Here is an 18,837-nt window from a genome sequence, read left to right as displayed (position 1 = left end):
ATTTTTGTTTATAGTCTGTCTCTTGGTATAGCTATTTTTGACTGAATGATTGAAATTGTGTATAACTGTGCTTTACACCTTCAGAAAGGGTCACTCTTTCCTCTTGTAGATAAGAGTAGAGGCTGATTATTTTAATCTAATGACAAATCAAGCTGAATCATGCCTGGGTTACAGTTTTGGTCAGGCTTGGTCTACCTCTGGTTTGCCAATGCTCCTGAGACATAGCTCTGCAGGGCTTCCAACTGAGGGTCTTAGCGTTTCTCTGATGACTTTAAACAGATACTCTTGATGTTTCATGTCATGTTTGCTCTTTAATACAAGCTACTCAATCCTAACTAGGAGGAGGAATCCTATGCCTGGCTGATAATTTTTGAGGGCATGCTGGACACTGTGTATGAAAAAAAAATCTGAATTTCGAAGGAAACATTGAATTTCAGTAAATACCTTCATATGACACTAATTCTTACACCAGCTATAAATCATTCCCTTTCAAAAATGAACTATAAACATAACCTTAGTGACACTTAAAACCTTACACATTCTAAGAGTCTTTTTTATACAGCTGTATTTAAGGAGCATGGTTAAAACAAGACATCCTTGCAAGTAAGCGGCTTTGTTTTTTTTTGGGGGGGGGTGCGGTTTAAAAGGAAAAATAGTAGTAGCAAATCCAAAAAAACTTACCTTAGATGATGCAGTATATGTGGTAAATTTTGAATACCATTTGCTTGCTTTCTCTGCAACTCCTTTTCCAGCAGTGAACATACTATTCCTTAGAATATCTAGTTTAGGTACTAGTAGTGTATCTAAATTAAATGAATGTGATGAATGAGTTAATGTATCTTGAGATTCTTCCCTAAATGGGCAAGTAGGTGAGAGGGCTGGAGAAGACCAAAGTCTATCTCTTGGTCTGTCATCGCTTTTTGTATAACTTTTAGATTTAGTAAGTCTCGCTGGCCTTGGAGAATTAGGAGGGAGGCTAGATCTTCTGCCTGCCTTGACCAATGCTGGACTTTTCTTACTGGTTAATTTATCATCACACGTCCGTTGTAAATCAATGCTTGGTGTGCGACTTGTCAATGGACTACTCATGTTATTCATATACATCACAATTTCTTCAGCTAAATCACGCCTAGTAGTTGGTGTTGAAACACTTTTGTCATCGTCTTCATCTTCCTCCTCCTCTTCTTTTTGTTGCTGTTTAGTCTCAGCAACCAAAAGAGATAAGGGATCAAATCCTGTTGCAACATCAGTTTTTTCAAAAGGTTTCACTGAAAAACTGCTGTTCATACGTTGAATCCTCTTGGGATTTTGTGAGGCAACATATCTTGCTTTTGCTCCATCTGTTTCATTGTCTAAGTCTTCCAAGTCAAAAATAACAGGAGACTCCACTTTATCTACCAAACAGTTAGAACCATCAAAAGGTGTATCGTCGTCACTAGATTCCTTTTCTAGACTATCTCTTTTTGATCTTAAAGGTGGCTTTCCAATATCAAGACTATTTGGTCTTGTGCTTTTTGAGACAACATTTGAAAGAATTTTTGCATCAGCTCCTAACTTTTCAACTATATCTCCAGGGTTTGCTTCCTGGTTAATTCTGTTGAGCATAAGTCCCATTAGTACTCCTCCACTAAGATTACGGTTTCTGTTTCCCCAGGCCATTTGTGGCTGTAAATTATGTTCACTGTCACTTTTATGTCTTTTCCTGAAGCATCTACTTTGAATGTTTCCTGTTTTGTTTGAATCCTCAAAAGATGATATTAACAGCAGCTCAGGTGTGCTTTCTGAAAAACAAAAAAAGTGTAATGAAAATGTAATGTGCAAATACAAGCCATCTTAACTATTTAAAATATTAGAAATGAAAATAATAATAGTAAATACTCACTGAGTGCTATCTGACAGATATTATACTAGGCACTTTACGAATATTATCTACTATAAACATCCCAACATTCTTATAGTTTGAGAAAAAACTGACACTTGGAGGGATTAATCTTGCCCAAAGTTACCCAGTCCTTAAGTGGTAGAACTGGGATTCCAATCCAAGTTTGACTGACTATAAAAGGTAGACTCCTAGATACTAGGTTGCATTGCTTTTTTCAAATTTACAAATTAAGATTATAATTTACTCTTGCTATGTTTAACAATGGAAACCCTGGTGGTGTAGTGGTTAATACTACGGCTGCTAACCAAGAGGTCGGCAGTTCGAATCCGCCAGCCGCTCCTTGGAAACTCTATGGGGGCAGTTCTACTTTGTCCTATAGGGTCACTATGAGTCGGAATCGACTCAACGGCAGTGGGTTTGGTTTGGTTTTGGTTTTATGTTTAACAATAACAACAAATTTACATTATTTCTACTAAATTGACTAAATAATAATAGTTATACAACTGTGGTTGGGCTAGATGATCTTGAGATTTTGAGTATTCTGCCTGTTAAAGTGGGGGAGGACCCCCCCACATCAAAACAAATGAAACAAAAAAGGCAGCTATGATAACCTTAAACATAAAAAAAAAATATTTAAAAAACTCCAAATCCCTATGACTACAGAGGTGGCTAAAAAAATTCACCTCTGCCCCACTCCTCGGAATATACCCTAGAGAAATAAGAGCCTTCACACAAACAGATACATGCACACCCATGTTTATTGCAGCTCTGTTTACAATAGCAAAAAGCTGGAAGCAATCAAGGTGTCCATCAACGGATGAATGGGTAAATAAATTGTGGTGTATTCACACAATGGAATACTATGCATCGATTGGAATACTACGCATAGATAAAGAACAGTGACGAATCTCTGAAACATTTCATAACATGGAGGAACCTGGAAGGCATTATGCTGAGCGTAATCAGTCAGAGGCAAAAGGACAAATATTGTATAAGACCACTATTATAAGATCTTGAGAAATAGTAAAAACTGAGAAGAACACATACTTTTGTGGTTATGAGGGGGGGAGGCAGGGAGGGAGGGAGAGGGTTTTTTACTGATTAATTAGTAGATAAGAACTGCTTTAGGTGAAGGGAAGGACAACACTCAATACATGGAAGGTCAGCTCAAATGGACTGGACCAAAAGCAAAGAAGTTTCCGGGATAAAATGAATGCTTCAAAGGTCAGCGGAGCAAGGGTCGGGGTTTGGGAACCATGGTTTAAGGGGACTTCTAAGTCAATTGGCAAAATAATTCTATTATGAAAACATTCTGCATCCCACTTTGAAATGTGGTGTCTGGGGTCTTAAATGCTAACAAGCGGCCATCTAAGATGCATCAATTGGTCTCAACCCACCTGGAGCAAAGGAGAATGAAGAACACCAAGGTCACATGACAACTAAGAGCCCAAGAGACAGAAAGGGCCACATGAACCAGAGACCTATATCATCCTGAGACCAGAAGAACTAGTTGGTGCCTGGCCACAATCGATGACTGCCCTGACAGGGAGCACAACAGAGAACCCCTGAGGGAACAGGAGATCAGTGGGCTGCAGACCCCAAATTCTCATAAAAAGACCATACTTAATGGTCTGACTGTGAGTAGAGGAATCCCGGCGGTCATGGTCCCCAAACCTTCTGTTGGCACAGGACAGGAACCATCCCCGAAGACAACTCATCAGACATGAAAGGGACTGGACAGTGGGTAGGAGAGAGATGCTGATGAAAAGTGAGCTAATTATATCAGGTGGACACTTGAGTCTGTGTTGGCATCTCCTGTCTGGAGGGGGGATGGGAGGATAGAGAGAGTTGGAAGCTGGCAAAATTGTCATGAAAGGTGAGACTGGAAGGGCTGACTCATTAGGGGGAGAGTAAGTGGGAGTAAGGAGTAAGATGTATATTAACTTATATGTGACAGACTGACTTGATTTGTAAATGTTCCCTTGAAGCTCAATAAGAGTTAATAAAAAAAAAAAATTCACCTCTGCTTAACATATTGATTGCAAGTTTACACCAGTAAAATGTTTGTTAATTTCCATTCAGAAACACTGTTCAGTGCTTTCTACCAAATTATTTAGATAACAATGCTGAAAGCAGAAATTTTGATTTCTGATGATTTTCTTTGTGCTTATTATATGGGAGTCTTCTAAAGCATTAGTCTAGGTATGATATTATCAACTATTCCTACATGCACCAACTGTATTAGTTCTCTAAAACCAGGCAACTACTGAAAATAGGCTTTTTTCTTTCCATGTGATGCTTGCAGGCGGCAGGACAAGGGATAAATCTGCCATCAATATGTTAAGCAAAGGTTGCTAGAGAAAGAGACCATAAAAGCCCACAAACTAATACTGTTTAATAAGCATGTATAGTCAACATGGAAGACAGAGTGGTGGAGAGTCAAAGTTTATTCTTTTTATTTTGTATTGGCTTGTGATTAAAGACATAAGAAACCAAAACACCAAGAATATACTTTCTTCTGGTACCCTAGAAAATTTTGTTTGACAGGTTAAATACCACAAAGACTGGGAGAAATCTTAAAATCTAAAGATAATACAGTGGAATTGCATTCAAAGAGATTTGCCAGGGCTACTTTGCAAAGTCAACACTCTGCTGTGGCCTGAGACAAAAAACAGGTTATCAGACTATACGAGGGTTGGCAAACTATTCCCAAGCCAAATCCTGCCTGAGGCCTGTTTTTTTACAGCCTCAAATTATTTGTACATTTTTATTAAATGGTTGTAAAAATCATGTGCCTGCATGCACAGACGGGTACATGCATACACAAAGGATATGTGACAGAGTCTGTATGCAGCCTACAAAGCCTAAAGTATTTACTATCCTGCCTTTTACAAAAAAAATTTTGCTTATCCTTGGACATATCAAGTTTATATACATGCTAAATTCCACAGGACTAAGTTGGAAACTGTTTCTGATCTTAGCTAATTGAGCTGTTCCTTGCTAATTGCCAACAAAGTAGAAAATCAAATTATAATGGTCAATATTTGTATGGGTCATTATCCCATCATGCCAAATAATGTCAGAAACAAAGTTTAAGATCTCAAAGTTGGGGTGATTCCAAAAAACCAATTACAGGGCAATTTAACCCTGACTTGGCCCAGGCCATAAGCAACTTCATTAATATAGAAATGAAAAATGACCCGAAGCTCAGCCAAGGATGCAGGCTGACAGAGCTGCCAAAAGAAAGTTTAAAATAATAAATAAAATATAACTAAGGTCCTTCAAATCAAAGTAAATACGCGAATGCTCTCTTTTCTTAACTTTCACAAGACAGAACCTAAATGCTTTTCTCCTAGGTCCAGTACTGCCTTTGCTCCTTTTTGGTGAGTACTGCTTCTCATACCAGACTATAAAATGTAAGAGTTCCTTAAAATGTGAACCTAGGCTCTTCTCTTATCTCTACTCAGAGAGGCGGAATATACAAATGGACAACGGCCATTGCCTACATGACAACAGCACTCTGACGCTCTGCAGCAACCAACCCAGAAAGCCAACTTGGCAGCAATTGGCCCAAAATGGTCAGGATTTGGTCAGTGACGTCGGCTTCTTTATATTTTAGATTTTTCATTGTGGTGAGATATATATAACAAAACATTTGCCACTTCAAGCATTTTTATGTGTACAATTCCGTAGCATTAATTACATTCACCATGCTGTGCAACAATCAACACTGTCTGCTTCCTAAGCTTTTTCAACATCCTTAAGAACAACTCTGCATGCCTTAAGGAACACCTGCCTCCTCCCCTGCAGCCCCCTCTTCCACATGCCCCTGGTAACCACTAGTTATCTTTGGTTTTTATGCATTTGCCTCTTCTGGGTATATCATATAAGTGGGATCATACAATATTTGTCCTTTTGTGCCTGACTGACTTCACTCAGTATGTTTTCAATGTTCATCCATGTCATCGCATGTATGAGAACTTTGCTTCTCTTTACGGCTGAATAGTATTCCTGTATGTATATTCTGTTGTTGTTAGGTGCCATCTAGTCAATTTCAACTCACAGTGATCCCATGAGACAGAGTAGAATGCCCCATCGGGTTTTCTTGGCTGTAATCTTTATGGAAGCAGACCACCAGGTCTTTCTCCCGTGGTGCCACTGGGTGGGTATGAACCGCCAGCCTTTTGGTTGGCAACCGAGTGCTTAGCCATTTGTGCCACCAGGGCTCCTTATATGTATATGCCAAAAAAACCAAACCTGTTGCCATCGAACTGCCCCATAGGGTTTCCAAGGAGCGCCTGGTGGATTCAAACTGCTGACCTTTTTTGGTTAGCAGCCAAACTCTTCATCCACTGCACCACCAGGGCCCCAATATACCACATTTTATTGATTCATTCATCTGTTGATAGATAACTTGGGTTGTTTCCACCTCTTGGCTACTGTGAATAATGCTGCAACGAACACTGGTATAACAATTACCACATTATATGCAAATAACATACACCTTCTAAGTCTGTTTGCCAACTGCGCCCTCCTCCTATGAGGTATTTTTGTAAGTGCCATTATGCCAATTTTTTTCACATGTTGCTATAAAAAAAGTTAGCATAGTGTTTATGAAAATACCTCACAGGGGGAGGGTGCAGCTGGCAAACAAATGTAGAAGGCGCATGGTATTTGCGTAAAAATATGGTGTATGTTTTGAGTTCCTGCTTTCAATTTCTTTGGGTATATTTCACCTAGGAGTGGAATTGCTGAGTCATTAGGCAGTTTTATGTTTAACTTTTTAAGGAACCACCATGTGGTCTTCCACAGTGTCTGCACCATTTTACAATCTCACTTGCAATGGATGAGGGTTCCAATTTCCCCACATCTTCCACAATACTTATTATTTTCAGTTTTTCTGATAACAGCCATCCTAGTAGGGATAAGGTGGTATCTCGTTGTTGCTTTGCATTTCCCTAATGACTAATGATATCGAGCATCTTTTAATGTGCTTATTGGCTGTTTGTGTATTTTCTAGCTTCCCTATTTTTTGTTACCTCTCCCAACTCAGGACTAACCAGAAAAAGCAAAAATTCTCCCAAACCATCACATAAGATGCCTGGCTTCTAGTTAGTCTGCTGTCAGCTTCCCCATGCCTACAACCTCCAATTACTGCATAGTTGAAGCCTTCACAATTTGTTTTAAAGATTTCACATGATTCATAGTCACATTAACGGGAAAAAATAAATTGAAGACACTCAGTAAGGAGTTTAACGAAGTGTGTGATGTTTATACCATTATAGTTTAGGGCACATGTAAAGTAAAAGTTTCTGTGCATGCTTTTTGTTTGTTTTGCTCCTTATAATTAACCCGTTTTAAAAATTTCTAGAAACTATTATTATACTTATATTTTTGTGCTCTTTACGGATCATTTTGGTAATAAAAGTCACTTAAGTATATAAGCATTCACGTAGGTTAATATCAGAGAGCCATGAGGAACAATGGTAGGACCTTGTTACATATTTCTAGTGCTCTGAACACTGACTTGTAAGGGCAATGGTGGCTCAGTGGTAGAACTCTCCCCTTCCACGTGGGAGACCCAGGTTCAATTCCTGGCCAATACACCTCATGCACAGCCACCACCTGTATGTCGGCGGAGGCTTGTGTGTTGCTATGATGCTGAACAGGTTTCTGCGGAGCTTCCAGACTAGGAAGAAAGGCCTGCCATGGAAGAAGATGTGGCAGTTTACTTCCAAAAATCAGACAGTGAAAGCTTCATGGATCACGATGGTCCAATGTGCAACCTATCAGGCAGCATGTCATCGCATTGTGCACAGGGTTGCCATGAGTCAGGGGCCGGCTCTACAGCAGCTAACAACAACAACAAACACTGTTTAGGTTGCTGCACAATCATTACGTTTAATTGCCCCATGATATTGTCACTAACTTCGCACCTTCCCCTTAGATAACTATACCACTCGTGTGCCACACTCCCTTAAATAACTGTAACACTGTCAAACAGACCGTCGGCAAAAAGACTGTCCCAAATGGGTGTTAGATGATCCAAAGAGCACATGGCTATACGAATACTAAGTGAGACTATATGTGTGTGTGTGTGTGTGGGTGTGGGTGTGTGGGTTTATGTGTATCTACTGATTTGTATGTGTTTACTTTATGAAAAGGGCAAGATTATAGGTTTTGGGGAAAGTATGAAAAATCTATTACTTCACTTCAGTAATCCTGTGAATCTAAGTATAGAAGTCAATAAGCCTATTTCCAAGAGAAGAAATAATAATTATAAATATACTGAGGAGGTCAGGAAGCTCATCTCGGGGAGGGAGAGAAAGTACCAGGGCCCTGCCCCAGTGGCTGGCTTGGGGTTGGTGACGAGCAGTCTGCATGGCATCATTCAGACTCTTACAGACCCAAGCCAGAAGAATGGAATTTATGTTCTTTCACAGAGAAGGTCACACGAATCTGAAAGAGCCAGGCCTTTTCCATGTAGGTAAGAACAGCAATGAGAGAGGCCACAAGAACAGGGAGGTGCAGGCAGCACAAGTGACAGAAGTGATGGAGTTGGGAGAATTGTAGCAGGCATGAGGAGAGGACATGGTAAACTAGGATTCTCTCAGGAGAAAGGAGGGTACCTGAGAGTCCTGAGTCCTGGTTTTTACTGATGGTTATTTGGAGCCAAAGTGTACTGAAATTATTATCCTTATCTATCTTTCTTTCAAGGAGCCCTGGTGGCGCAGTGGTTAAGCCCTCAGTTGCTAATTAAAAGGTTGGCAGTTCGAACCCACCAGCCACTATGTAGGAGAAAGATGTGACAGTCTGCTTCCATAAAGATTATAGCCTTGGAAACCCTATGGAGCTCAGTTCTACTTTGTAACACATGGGGGTGCCATTGTCGGAAACGACTTGACGGCAGTGGGTTTGGGTTTGTTTTTGGTTTGGTTTGTGTTTATCTTTCTCTCTCATGCTTTTTCTTTTCCGCTCCTTATCAACATGCATAGTTTTGGTTGCTGTAGCTTGGGGATTCAAAAGTTCTTCTCACAATTTTTCAGACAATATTTAAAAATTCCCTACTGTACATTTTATCATTTTTCAACACTGGTGCATTTTCTCTGCTACAGAAGTTGATGCCAAGTCTTGTTTTTATAACACTAAATAATGCTACTCAAAATGTGTTTCATAGACCACCTTCTGTTCTGGGAACTGTTTGTTATAGGTCCACGATAAGATAAGGGGGTTGAACTAGAACATAAATCAAGAAATGGTTTACACACCAAAGACACAAGGTAATTATGAGTCCGAGAGACAGAAAGGGCCGCATAAATCAGAGACTCCATCAGCCTGAGACCAGAAGAACTAGATGGTGCCTGGCTACAACTGATGACTGCCCTGACAGAGAACCCCTGAGGGAGCAGGAGAGCAGTGGGATACAGACACCCAATTCTCGTAAAAAGACCAGACTTAATGGTCTGATTGAGACTAGAAGGACCCCGGAGGTCATGGTCCCCAGACCATCTGTTAGCCCAACACAGGAACCATTCCCGAAGCCAACTCTTCAGACAGGGATTAGACTGGTTTTTTTTTATAGGATAGAAAATGATACTGGTGAGGAGTGAGCTTCTTGGATCAATTATACACATGAGACTACGTGGGTGGGCAGCTCCTGTCTGGAGGGGAGATGAGAAGGCAGAGGGGACAGAAGCTGGCTGAATGGACATAGAAATAGAGGGTGGGGAGAAGGAGTGTGCTGTCTCATTAGGGGGAGAGCAACTAGGAGTATATAGCAAGGTGTATATGAATTTTTGTATGAGAGACTGACTTGATTTGTAAACTTTCACTTAAAGCACAATAAAAAATTTTTTAAAAAATCCAAAAAGAAATGGCTTACGATCATGCTTAAATATAGAATCCATAAAAGTAGATTTTAAGAAAAAGGCAAGCTTGAGCAGACAGTAATGAAAGAACAATAAAACAAAGACTACCAAAGGCCAAGTTATGAAGGATTATAATTAGACAGTGGTTCCACAAAAAACCAAACCCATTGCCATCAAGTTGATTCTGACTCATAACAACCCTGTAGCAACCCTATAGAACAGAGCAGAACTGCTTCATAGGGTTCCCAAGGAGCTGCTGGTGGATTCGAACTGCTGACCTTTTGGTTACCAGCCAAGGTCTTAACCACTGCCCCAGACAATGGTAAGGAAAGAGTAAATGGTTGTGAACCAATCCCATGATAGAAATGAGAAAATCTGAAATGTTTGAAGTTATAACAATTACCTAAAAAAGAAATGGAAAGTTAAATAGTTATAAGCATCTATTTTTTTTTTTTTTTTTTGCTAGACCGGAGGTCTGCAAATTTTTTCTGTACAGGACCATATAGTAAATATTTTAGACTCTGCAGGCCATACAGTCTCTGTCACAACTACTCAACTCTGCACTGTAGCACAGTAGCACAGATAATACGTAAGTGGATGAGTGTGGCTGTATTCCAATAAAACTTAGGAACACTGAAATGTGAATTTCATATAATTTTCATGTGCCAAAAAATATCTTTTTTTTTTTTTAAACCATTTAAAAATGTAAAAGCATTCTTAGCTTATGGGTCTGGAGTATATGCAAGAATTTAGTATACAATCAAGATATTATAATTCAACATGAAGAGGATGACTTAATAAATAATGTTTGGTTACTATTATGGGTTGAATTGTATCCCCCCAAAATATGTGCTGGAATCCTAACCTCTGTATCTGTGGATATAATCTATTGTAACATAATGTAATCATCTTCCATGGTGCAATGTAATGTAATCAATGAGTTGAGGTCATACCAGGGTAGGATGGATCCTAACCTCATCACTTCTGAGTTATATAAAGAACAGCACAGACACACATACACATGCACAGACACAGTGGGAGGGCAAACATTACCTGACGATGAGGGAGACAGATGAATCTACAAGCCCAGGAACTCTAACAACTGCCGACTATGAGAAGTTGAAATAGGCAAAGAAGGACCTCCTCCCTAGAGCCACAACCTGAATTCAGACTTTTAGCCTTTGGAACTAAGAGAAAATAAATTTCTGTTCTTTAAAGCCAAAAAAAAAAAAAACCATTAAAAATGTAAAAGCATTCTTAGCTCATGGGTCTGTACAGAAACAGGCTGCAGGCCAAATTTGGCCCATGGGCCATAGTTTGCCTACCTTTGAATTAAAGGCAGATTGTTGAAGAAAAAGAAATAAAATATTGTCGCAGCAAAGCATTTACAGATAAAGGATTTCAGCTTTGACAGTACATGTTCTTTAATATTCTCAGGCTATAACATAAAACAAACTGAGCTAATACTTAAATAAAATAATTAGGTAAACATATTATTAACACAAGAAACTCTAAGCTTATGTCCATTTAATCCCCCCAAAAATGGTCTGGTAAAAAACTTGTGGGCAAGCATTATCCTGGATCCTAACTTTACTTTTCCATTAATGAGTTGATAACTTTTATGACTGCCCATAATCAGTTTATTATGTTCTTCAGTAAAATAGTGCTAATATCCGCTCTCACTAATCTCAGCATTGCTGTACTAATAAATATGAAATACTGTGTAAAAAGCACTTTGGAAAAAAATACTGGGTACCGTTATCTAAACTATCTGAAGGATGGTATCTCTGTCTCCAGAAGAAACAGGATCAGCATGAACCGTAAGGATCCACAGGCTTGTTTGAAAACTGGCTAGCTGTGTGCTCCCCTCAGCGGGATCAACTCTCCTGCCTCTACTCCCCGCTTCCAGTAAGTCCCAACAGTTTGGATGGTCTGGATAACTAAACCCAAAAGACGGTACGTAGGTTTGAGGTTTGTCTTTGTATTTGTTAAAATAAAAGCTTGAATCAAGTAGGTTATAAAATGCAGAATTCAAGCCGCTAAGCTATACCATGAGAGGTTGCATAAATACATTAAAAAAAAAAAAAACTACAAAATTAAGACTTAAAAAAAATTTTTCACTAGAAATACAGATACACCTTATTATGTATATAACGGGGTATTTTTTTTTTTTACTATTCAACTCACCTGTGGTTTCTTCTGATATTTTATCAGCACTCTTGTTACTTGTACCACTGAGGCGAACTATACTGGAAGAATTCTGATAATTGAGCTTAGGAAGGCAATCAGCACTTCCTTTTGTACTCTCACTCTCTGACACTGTTAAGATTAAAATGAAAATGTTATTAAAATGAAATCTCTATATACTGTAGGAGGCAAAAAGAAAAGTAGTTCTTAGTTATAAATATTTCTGCCTGAAAATAAGTGATAAGTTAAGAAAATACTAAACATCTCTATCTGTCAGTCACATATCAGTGATTTAATTTACTAGAGACAAGGTGTGGATCCAGTTATTAAGCCCTGGTCATGCATATGGTCCAGGACATTAAGAAACTATGCTTATAACTCGAAGTAACAATAATTATTAAAGTTGGCCCTCCCCCCCCCATATCAATGTTCATTTCTGTTAACTACTTAATAATACAAATTTAATTTTTCCTCTTTGGCTGTGAACCAGTAGTTTTGGAGGCAAGGGGAGGAGGGTAATACAGTCACATCACATTAACAAACTCATTAAATAAAAATATTGTTAAACCTCAGAAAAGAGCCATTGTTTCAAGAAACACATAGCATTTACACTAACAATACTGATTTGACCGGTGTTTTGCCACTGAGACTATATACTTTATACATGAAGCATTTGTATGTTAAAATACTATACTAGGTGGCAGAGAGGTCTTGCAATGGAAGGAAAAGAAAGGGTTATAGTGGGAAATAAACCAAGCACTTTTATGCTAAGGTCACTTGTATTTTCTATAAACCTAAGTTCACAATTCTACATAATACCAACAATACCCACGGGAACTACAATCACTTCCTTTCCTATCTTCTCTTTCTTCTTGAATGTCTTCAGTAGATACAGTCCCTCTTCTAACTTCATCCTTAGATAATGAATTATACCCAAGATCAGACTGACCACCTGGAAAAAAGAAGACAGAAATGAAACCCTGTGCTGGCTATCAGAAGCTTCTTTAGTAAGAGCAACTGGGACTGGAGCCACACCTTGGTGTTTCCATTTACTTAGAGATATTTTTCTGAATAACTTCCAAATGAAAGTATGATTTTATTAGCCAATCCCCTATCTCTATTAATGTAAAAAAGAAATAATCACAAAATAATTGGTTTTTGAGTCCATATTGCAGTCAAAAGTAATTGTATACATTCACACTACTGAGCTCCAAAAGCACAGACAAACCAGACAGTCTTTATATGAGTCCATGACCTTTCACGGCGAATGTCTTAGTTCCTACTAAGCAATGGAGAAGAGAAATCTGCCGGGAATTCATAATAGGACATTCACACACAGATCACTGCAGCTGAATATCTAAATGATTTTGCCAAAACAATGAGTTTATTTAAGTTTATTGATAGTCAATTAGTTTTTCTGAAAATTCAATTTAATAATTATTTCATTGCACCTGAGTACAAATACATGCAAAGGAAAAAAATCTAAAGTGTTAAAGTTATTGTTAGAAAAGCAAAAGTTACATAAGATATAAGAAAGCTTTAAAGACATTGTTTTGGTAAAGAGGCTATCATTTTCAGCAAATTGTCTTCACTAGGTTAAAATTAAAAGATAAGGTTTTGAGACACGTGATTTTAAGCAAATCACTTAACTTTTTTGTTTGGATCTCGAGCTCCCAGATTTGTAAAACAGAAGGTTGTTACAATATTAAAGACTATATAGGAAATGGTTTTGTAAACTTGCAAAACATTTTAACTGCTAAAGAAAACTTGCAAAGAAGTTGTATTAAGTATCATTAGGTATTTACTTTAATACCTTTGTTATAATTTTGAGTTTGTATTTTGCTAATCAACCTTTGAGCTCCATTTCCAAAGAAACTACAAATAGAAAAATTTGAACAAAGTATTGATGAAGTTCATGCTATTTTATTAGGTTCTGCACTGTTTTAAGATAGATTTTTAGTAAGTAGCCAGAGTTAAAATAAAAAAAAAGACTGCTTCATTTAAAAGATAATGCCTGTGGATGACTAGTATAACTCTGATTAAGTTCAATTGTGTAATCAAGAAATAAAAGGAGACAAGGAAGAACAACTACTGAAATTACACTGAAACACTATTAGCTTACATTTATTACTTTTAAAAGTAGGCCATCAAAGGAGAGAGGCCAGAGTAATGATACCATTTGCAGAGAGAGGAGCCTTTATAATTTATTATAATGCTTGAATTTTTTTAATTTAAAGTTTCCATTAAGAGCTGGCTCTTGTACTATATTCAAAAGCCAAGTGTAATTTTTTAAAATGTAATAATGACAAGGATAGAACCATGCAAGTGTATGATTTCTTAAGTGCGTCAGTTTTAATAATATTTAGGGGAAGCTTATGTACAAATCTTGTATATCAATGAAATTAACGTCCTGTGCAGGGCTAGAATGCTATGTTTTAAAAAATATACTAAAACTTTATTGTAATTTTTTAAGAGAGTTTAAAACTCAAAAGAAATTGCAAAAAATAGTACAATACAGAGAATTCTCATATATCCTTCACCCAGCATCCCCTAATGATATCTTATATAACTGCAGTACACTGTCAAAACCAAGAAATTGACAATGGTACAATACTATTAACTCAGGTACGGAGAGAAGTTTTTTTGTTTTGTTTTTAATTTTAACAATCTTCTCAGAATTACAAAGGAGAATTTATCCTAAGAAAATGATATGGTAAAGAATATGTGTGCTATCCAGAGTTAATTAGATTATCATGGACAAAATACTTAAATAAACTGTCTTATAAGCTCTCTTTAAACTTTCATCTCTATTCAAATAATCAGTAAAATTGCATATAAAACCAAAACTAAACTTGTTGCCGTCGAGTTGATTCCAACTCATAGCAAACCTATAGGACAGAGTAGAACTGCTCCGATAGGGTTTCCAAGGAGCAGTGGTGGACTCCGGCTGCCGACCTTTTGGTTAGCAGCTGTAGCTTTTAACCACTGTGCCACCGGTGCTCTTTAAACTGCATACCATTATTAAATTTAATATTGAACCAAAAGCCTAACATATAAAATTAAAAAGTGAAAGTTCACTTAAATACCCCATCAAAAGTAAAAAAGTTAAAAGTCAGGGTAGCCAATCTAGTTTTAAAACTGTACCGTAATAAATGTAATATAAGCCTGAACACACCTGTACTGGATCTATCATCAGCAGCATACACTTTGATTAAACCTGTGTTAAAAGATGCCTGCTCCACAGTGTGTGTCCCATGACCACTATCCATGCTGTCATGACTAACAGCATCCAGGTCACTGCCATCTGCTTAAAAACACAATTTGATAGCATTTTACTACTCAAGGAAGATACCAAAAATATGCCTAAGTTTATCACTCAAGCTAATAATCTACTGATACAATAGTGACATGAAAACTGCCACAAAATTAGCAAAATACAATCAAAAGAAACCTATTGTGAATTATCAATGGACACTAAAACAAGACCACCAAAGGTTGATAATTTAACAGGAAAAAAAAAGAGAAATTTGGTATAATTTTGTAATAGTAGAATACTCACCAAAAGTGAAATTTAGTGAGTACTCTATAATTTACTTATTGGCAATAAAAACTAGAAAATATTTAACATTTTGAAACTATTTAAAATTGCTAAAAATGCAAAGTTAATTAAAAAAATAGTAAAACACCCATATCCGTTTCTTAAACCCTTTAATTACCTGAGAGGGTTGTTTGCGATAAGCGTGCATGTTTCCTTAAAGCTCTTTTGAATTGTGCTACTCCCAAAACAACGTTCCTTACTTTTGTCCAAAGAAAATAGCCACTACGACTTCTTGAAGGCCAGGTACTTTCCAGTACAGCCTATTCGTTCAACAAAATAAGATGATCAGTACAATAATTTTTATAAATGAATATACACTGGCTTCAGAATCAAACTACAGAATATCAAAGTAGACTGTATAACACAAAATAGAACAGGAAGGCTTATTTGACTTACCAAATATTTTTGAGATACTCTAAAATAAAGACCAAATAACCTCACATAGATTATTTCTGCCAATATATTCAGACTGTGTAATCACAAAAGTCACGCCGTTTCTCCATTAAACCAAACTATTACCTTGTTATAATAGCCGTAAGTAATGGCATTGGGGTCGATGCCGGCTTTCTGCATCTCGAACAGCACTCGGACCGCAAGCACTGGCTGATCATACTGCCCACACAGCTGCATCAGAATGCGGTAGCACACCTGAGAGACAGTACATTCAAAAGTGTGCAGACACAAGGTCACCTGTGTACACGGATCTAGGGTAAAATCACACCTTTTAAAGAACCATCGTTACCTCATCAGGTGGATCCATCTTTTTGGACTGCATTTTTTTTAGCACATCATATGCTGTTGTTAGAGCCCTGACTTTTGAGTGACAGACTTTCACATAAGCCGGGAGACAAATAAACCACAGTCCGTAACAGTGACGCAGCAGACACCTAGACCACATCTGAGGGATGGAAGAATACCTCTTTGCAATTTTATGGGCTGATTTAATTTCCTAGAAAAAAAAAAATGCAAGGATCCTATTAATAAATTTACACACTTAGGCATTCTTACATAATTGAAGGCTGAACAAGCACAAGTCACATGCTTTTATAATGTTTCCATAATAAAATCTGCCCTGGTGGTGCAGCAATTAAGAGCTACGGCTGCTAACCAAAAGGTCGGCAATTCGAATCCACCAGCCACTCCTTGGAAACCCTATGGGACAATTCTACTCTGTCCTATAGGGTCTCTATGAGTCGGAACTGACTTGATCGCAATAGGCAAAGGACATAATATATTTTAAAGCCTCTGCTTGAATTTGTATTATACAATGTATAAAGTTTTAGGACAAGAGAAATAATTAATTTCTTGAATTCAGATTCCTCTAAGCTATCTTCAGAGGGCTCTGGGGAGCACAATAATCCGATAATAGTTATTATCTCTGGGGGTGGTAAATTATATTAAGGGAGGGTGTATGTCAAATTCACTTTTTGTCCAAATATTTGATTATACGAAGAACTCAAAATTTTCAAAGCACCTGTTTTGTTCTTCTGAACATGGGAGAAGGACTACTAGGACTGCTTGATTTTGAAGGCAATTTGCTCTTTCGCATTTGTAGAAATCCTTCAGGTCTCTCAAATAAATTGTTCCTAAGAACTGGAAATCCATTATAGCTGTTTAGGAAAAAACAAACAAAAAAAAACTCCTCAAGCACAAATAGATGATCATCTGCTTACAAAGTGAAAAATTATAACCAATAACTTCTTAACTCAGAATTTATATTGACGATCTTTCTCCATCAGACTACGGTAGATACTCAACAAATATACATGCTAATGTTTTACTACAATATTTAGAAATGTAGTAGCCAGATCCAGATTCAAGTATATATTTTGAAAAGAAAAGTGACATACATTTAAATTTTGCTAAACTTGACATCAAATTCCAAAGTAATGTGAGCAAACTGTTAAAACATTAGTATTCATGTAAATGTTCAACGAATACCAGACAATATGACAGCTGGTAAGAGGCAAATCAGATCAGCATTCTTTCCAATTAAACGGTCATTAACTGAAGTAATATATTTACTGTAGAACACCCCACTTAAAAAGGTGCAAATAACAACCTTAAGTGCGGTACCTTAGCACACCTGCACCAGCTATCACGTTACCATCAACGGGTTTATCAGGCTGGCTAACAGATTCAGGACCTTATTTATGAGAATGAAAACTGGGGAGGGTGAAGAGGTAGAACGGGTGGATCTATGAGAGGTGGACCTAAGTAAGGCTAGAGCAAGGTCTGCTGGGCATTTAACAGGTAGCAGCATCTAGAGAAAAGGCATGTTGAAGAGAATGAAGGAGCCCCTAAGCAACAAGCTTAACCAACTCTACAACATGCTTAAAAGCACATAAATAGTTTAATGAACTAAAAAAATTAATATAATAAAATATGGCAGCTATATCTATTATACATTACTGTATGCAAATTCAGCAAAATAAGAAAATATTAGTAATGACTGAATGTTAAGTAGGAATAAAACAACACAAAGAAGTCCAGGAAAACCATGTCCTTTAAGAACATCCACTGTATGTACATGGTGTGACAATAAGGCCATTTTTGTGTATCTTATGAGAACTTGCTGCCTGAACATTTTATATAATGTAAGTATAGAAGTCATCTCTTAAGAGGGCCCACTGTACCCATTAAAGGCATGTAAATTAAGTTGTTTTTCTAATGATTATACACAAATTATATTGATAGCCTCAAGAAAAAAAAAGACTAGATTCTTTAAAAAATGGAAACTTTTAAAATTAATTTTCTTATTAAAGAACTAAAGTGAAATTTAAATTAAAAAGTTAAAACCAAACCATGAACGAAAAAAACAAAACTATATTATTGAAACACACCAAAAGAAGACTTAGAAGTATAAAGTACAAAAGAGGGTAAAGAAACAAAATCTTGTTTAGAAAAAAAAAGAAAAAAGAAATTAGGAGAAATATTTTAAACACTGGGGACAAAGACAGATTTTTTAAAAGTGATATGAGAAACATCATCAATGGGTGGAAAGTAAGGGCAGGAAATCAAGTGACCAATGAGTTCATCAACATGTACAAACGTGTAACAACCACAAACGTGTAACAACCACAAACATGTGTAACAACCACAAACATGTGTAATACCCACAAACATCTGTAACACCCACAAACATCTGTAACACCCACAAACATCTGTAACACCACGTTTTCATTTGTAAAAGGACTTAATCCAAGTCATAAATGAAGATGTGCTGAAAAATTCTTTTTCAATGAAAATATCAAACTAACTAAAATGAAGTGATAGATGTGAAATGGTTTTAGAATCTTTGA

General features: G+C 37.2%; 1 protein-coding gene across 6 annotated transcripts in view; it reads right to left on the bottom strand.

Annotated features, from left to right (window-relative positions):
- The window catches only part of DENND4A (DENN domain containing 4A), a 127,742-nt gene that overhangs the window by 21,395 nt on the left and 87,510 nt on the right, over positions 1 to 18,837 (bottom strand). For 5 of the 6 annotated variants that reach the window (XR_010317418.1, XM_064267383.1, XM_064267382.1 and 2 more), the window contains 8 exons: positions 17,010 to 17,145; positions 16,278 to 16,484; positions 16,055 to 16,183; positions 15,654 to 15,795; positions 15,113 to 15,244; positions 12,770 to 12,889; positions 11,938 to 12,069; positions 682 to 1,781 (listed from right to left, as the gene is read on the bottom strand). Coding sequence is in view for 5 of the 6 variants with exons in the window: in XM_064267383.1 (XP_064123453.1) it covers positions 682 to 1,781; positions 11,938 to 12,069; positions 12,770 to 12,889; positions 15,113 to 15,244; positions 15,654 to 15,795; positions 16,055 to 16,183; positions 16,278 to 16,484; positions 17,010 to 17,145 (2,098 nt within the window). In the remaining variant the exon portion in view is untranslated. The remainder of the gene's footprint in view (positions 1 to 681; positions 1,782 to 11,937; positions 12,070 to 12,769; positions 12,890 to 15,112; positions 15,245 to 15,653; positions 15,796 to 16,054; positions 16,184 to 16,277; positions 16,485 to 17,009; positions 17,146 to 18,837) is intronic. The other variant, XM_064267386.1, reaches the window with a different exon arrangement.

Source organism: Loxodonta africana, chromosome 13, assembly GCF_030014295.1.
Source record: "Loxodonta africana isolate mLoxAfr1 chromosome 13, mLoxAfr1.hap2, whole genome shotgun sequence".
Classification (NCBI taxonomy): Eukaryota; Metazoa; Chordata; class Mammalia; order Proboscidea; family Elephantidae; genus Loxodonta; species Loxodonta africana.
The sequence above is the reverse complement of the archived record's forward strand: the minus strand, read 5'-3'. Positions and strand labels throughout refer to the sequence as shown.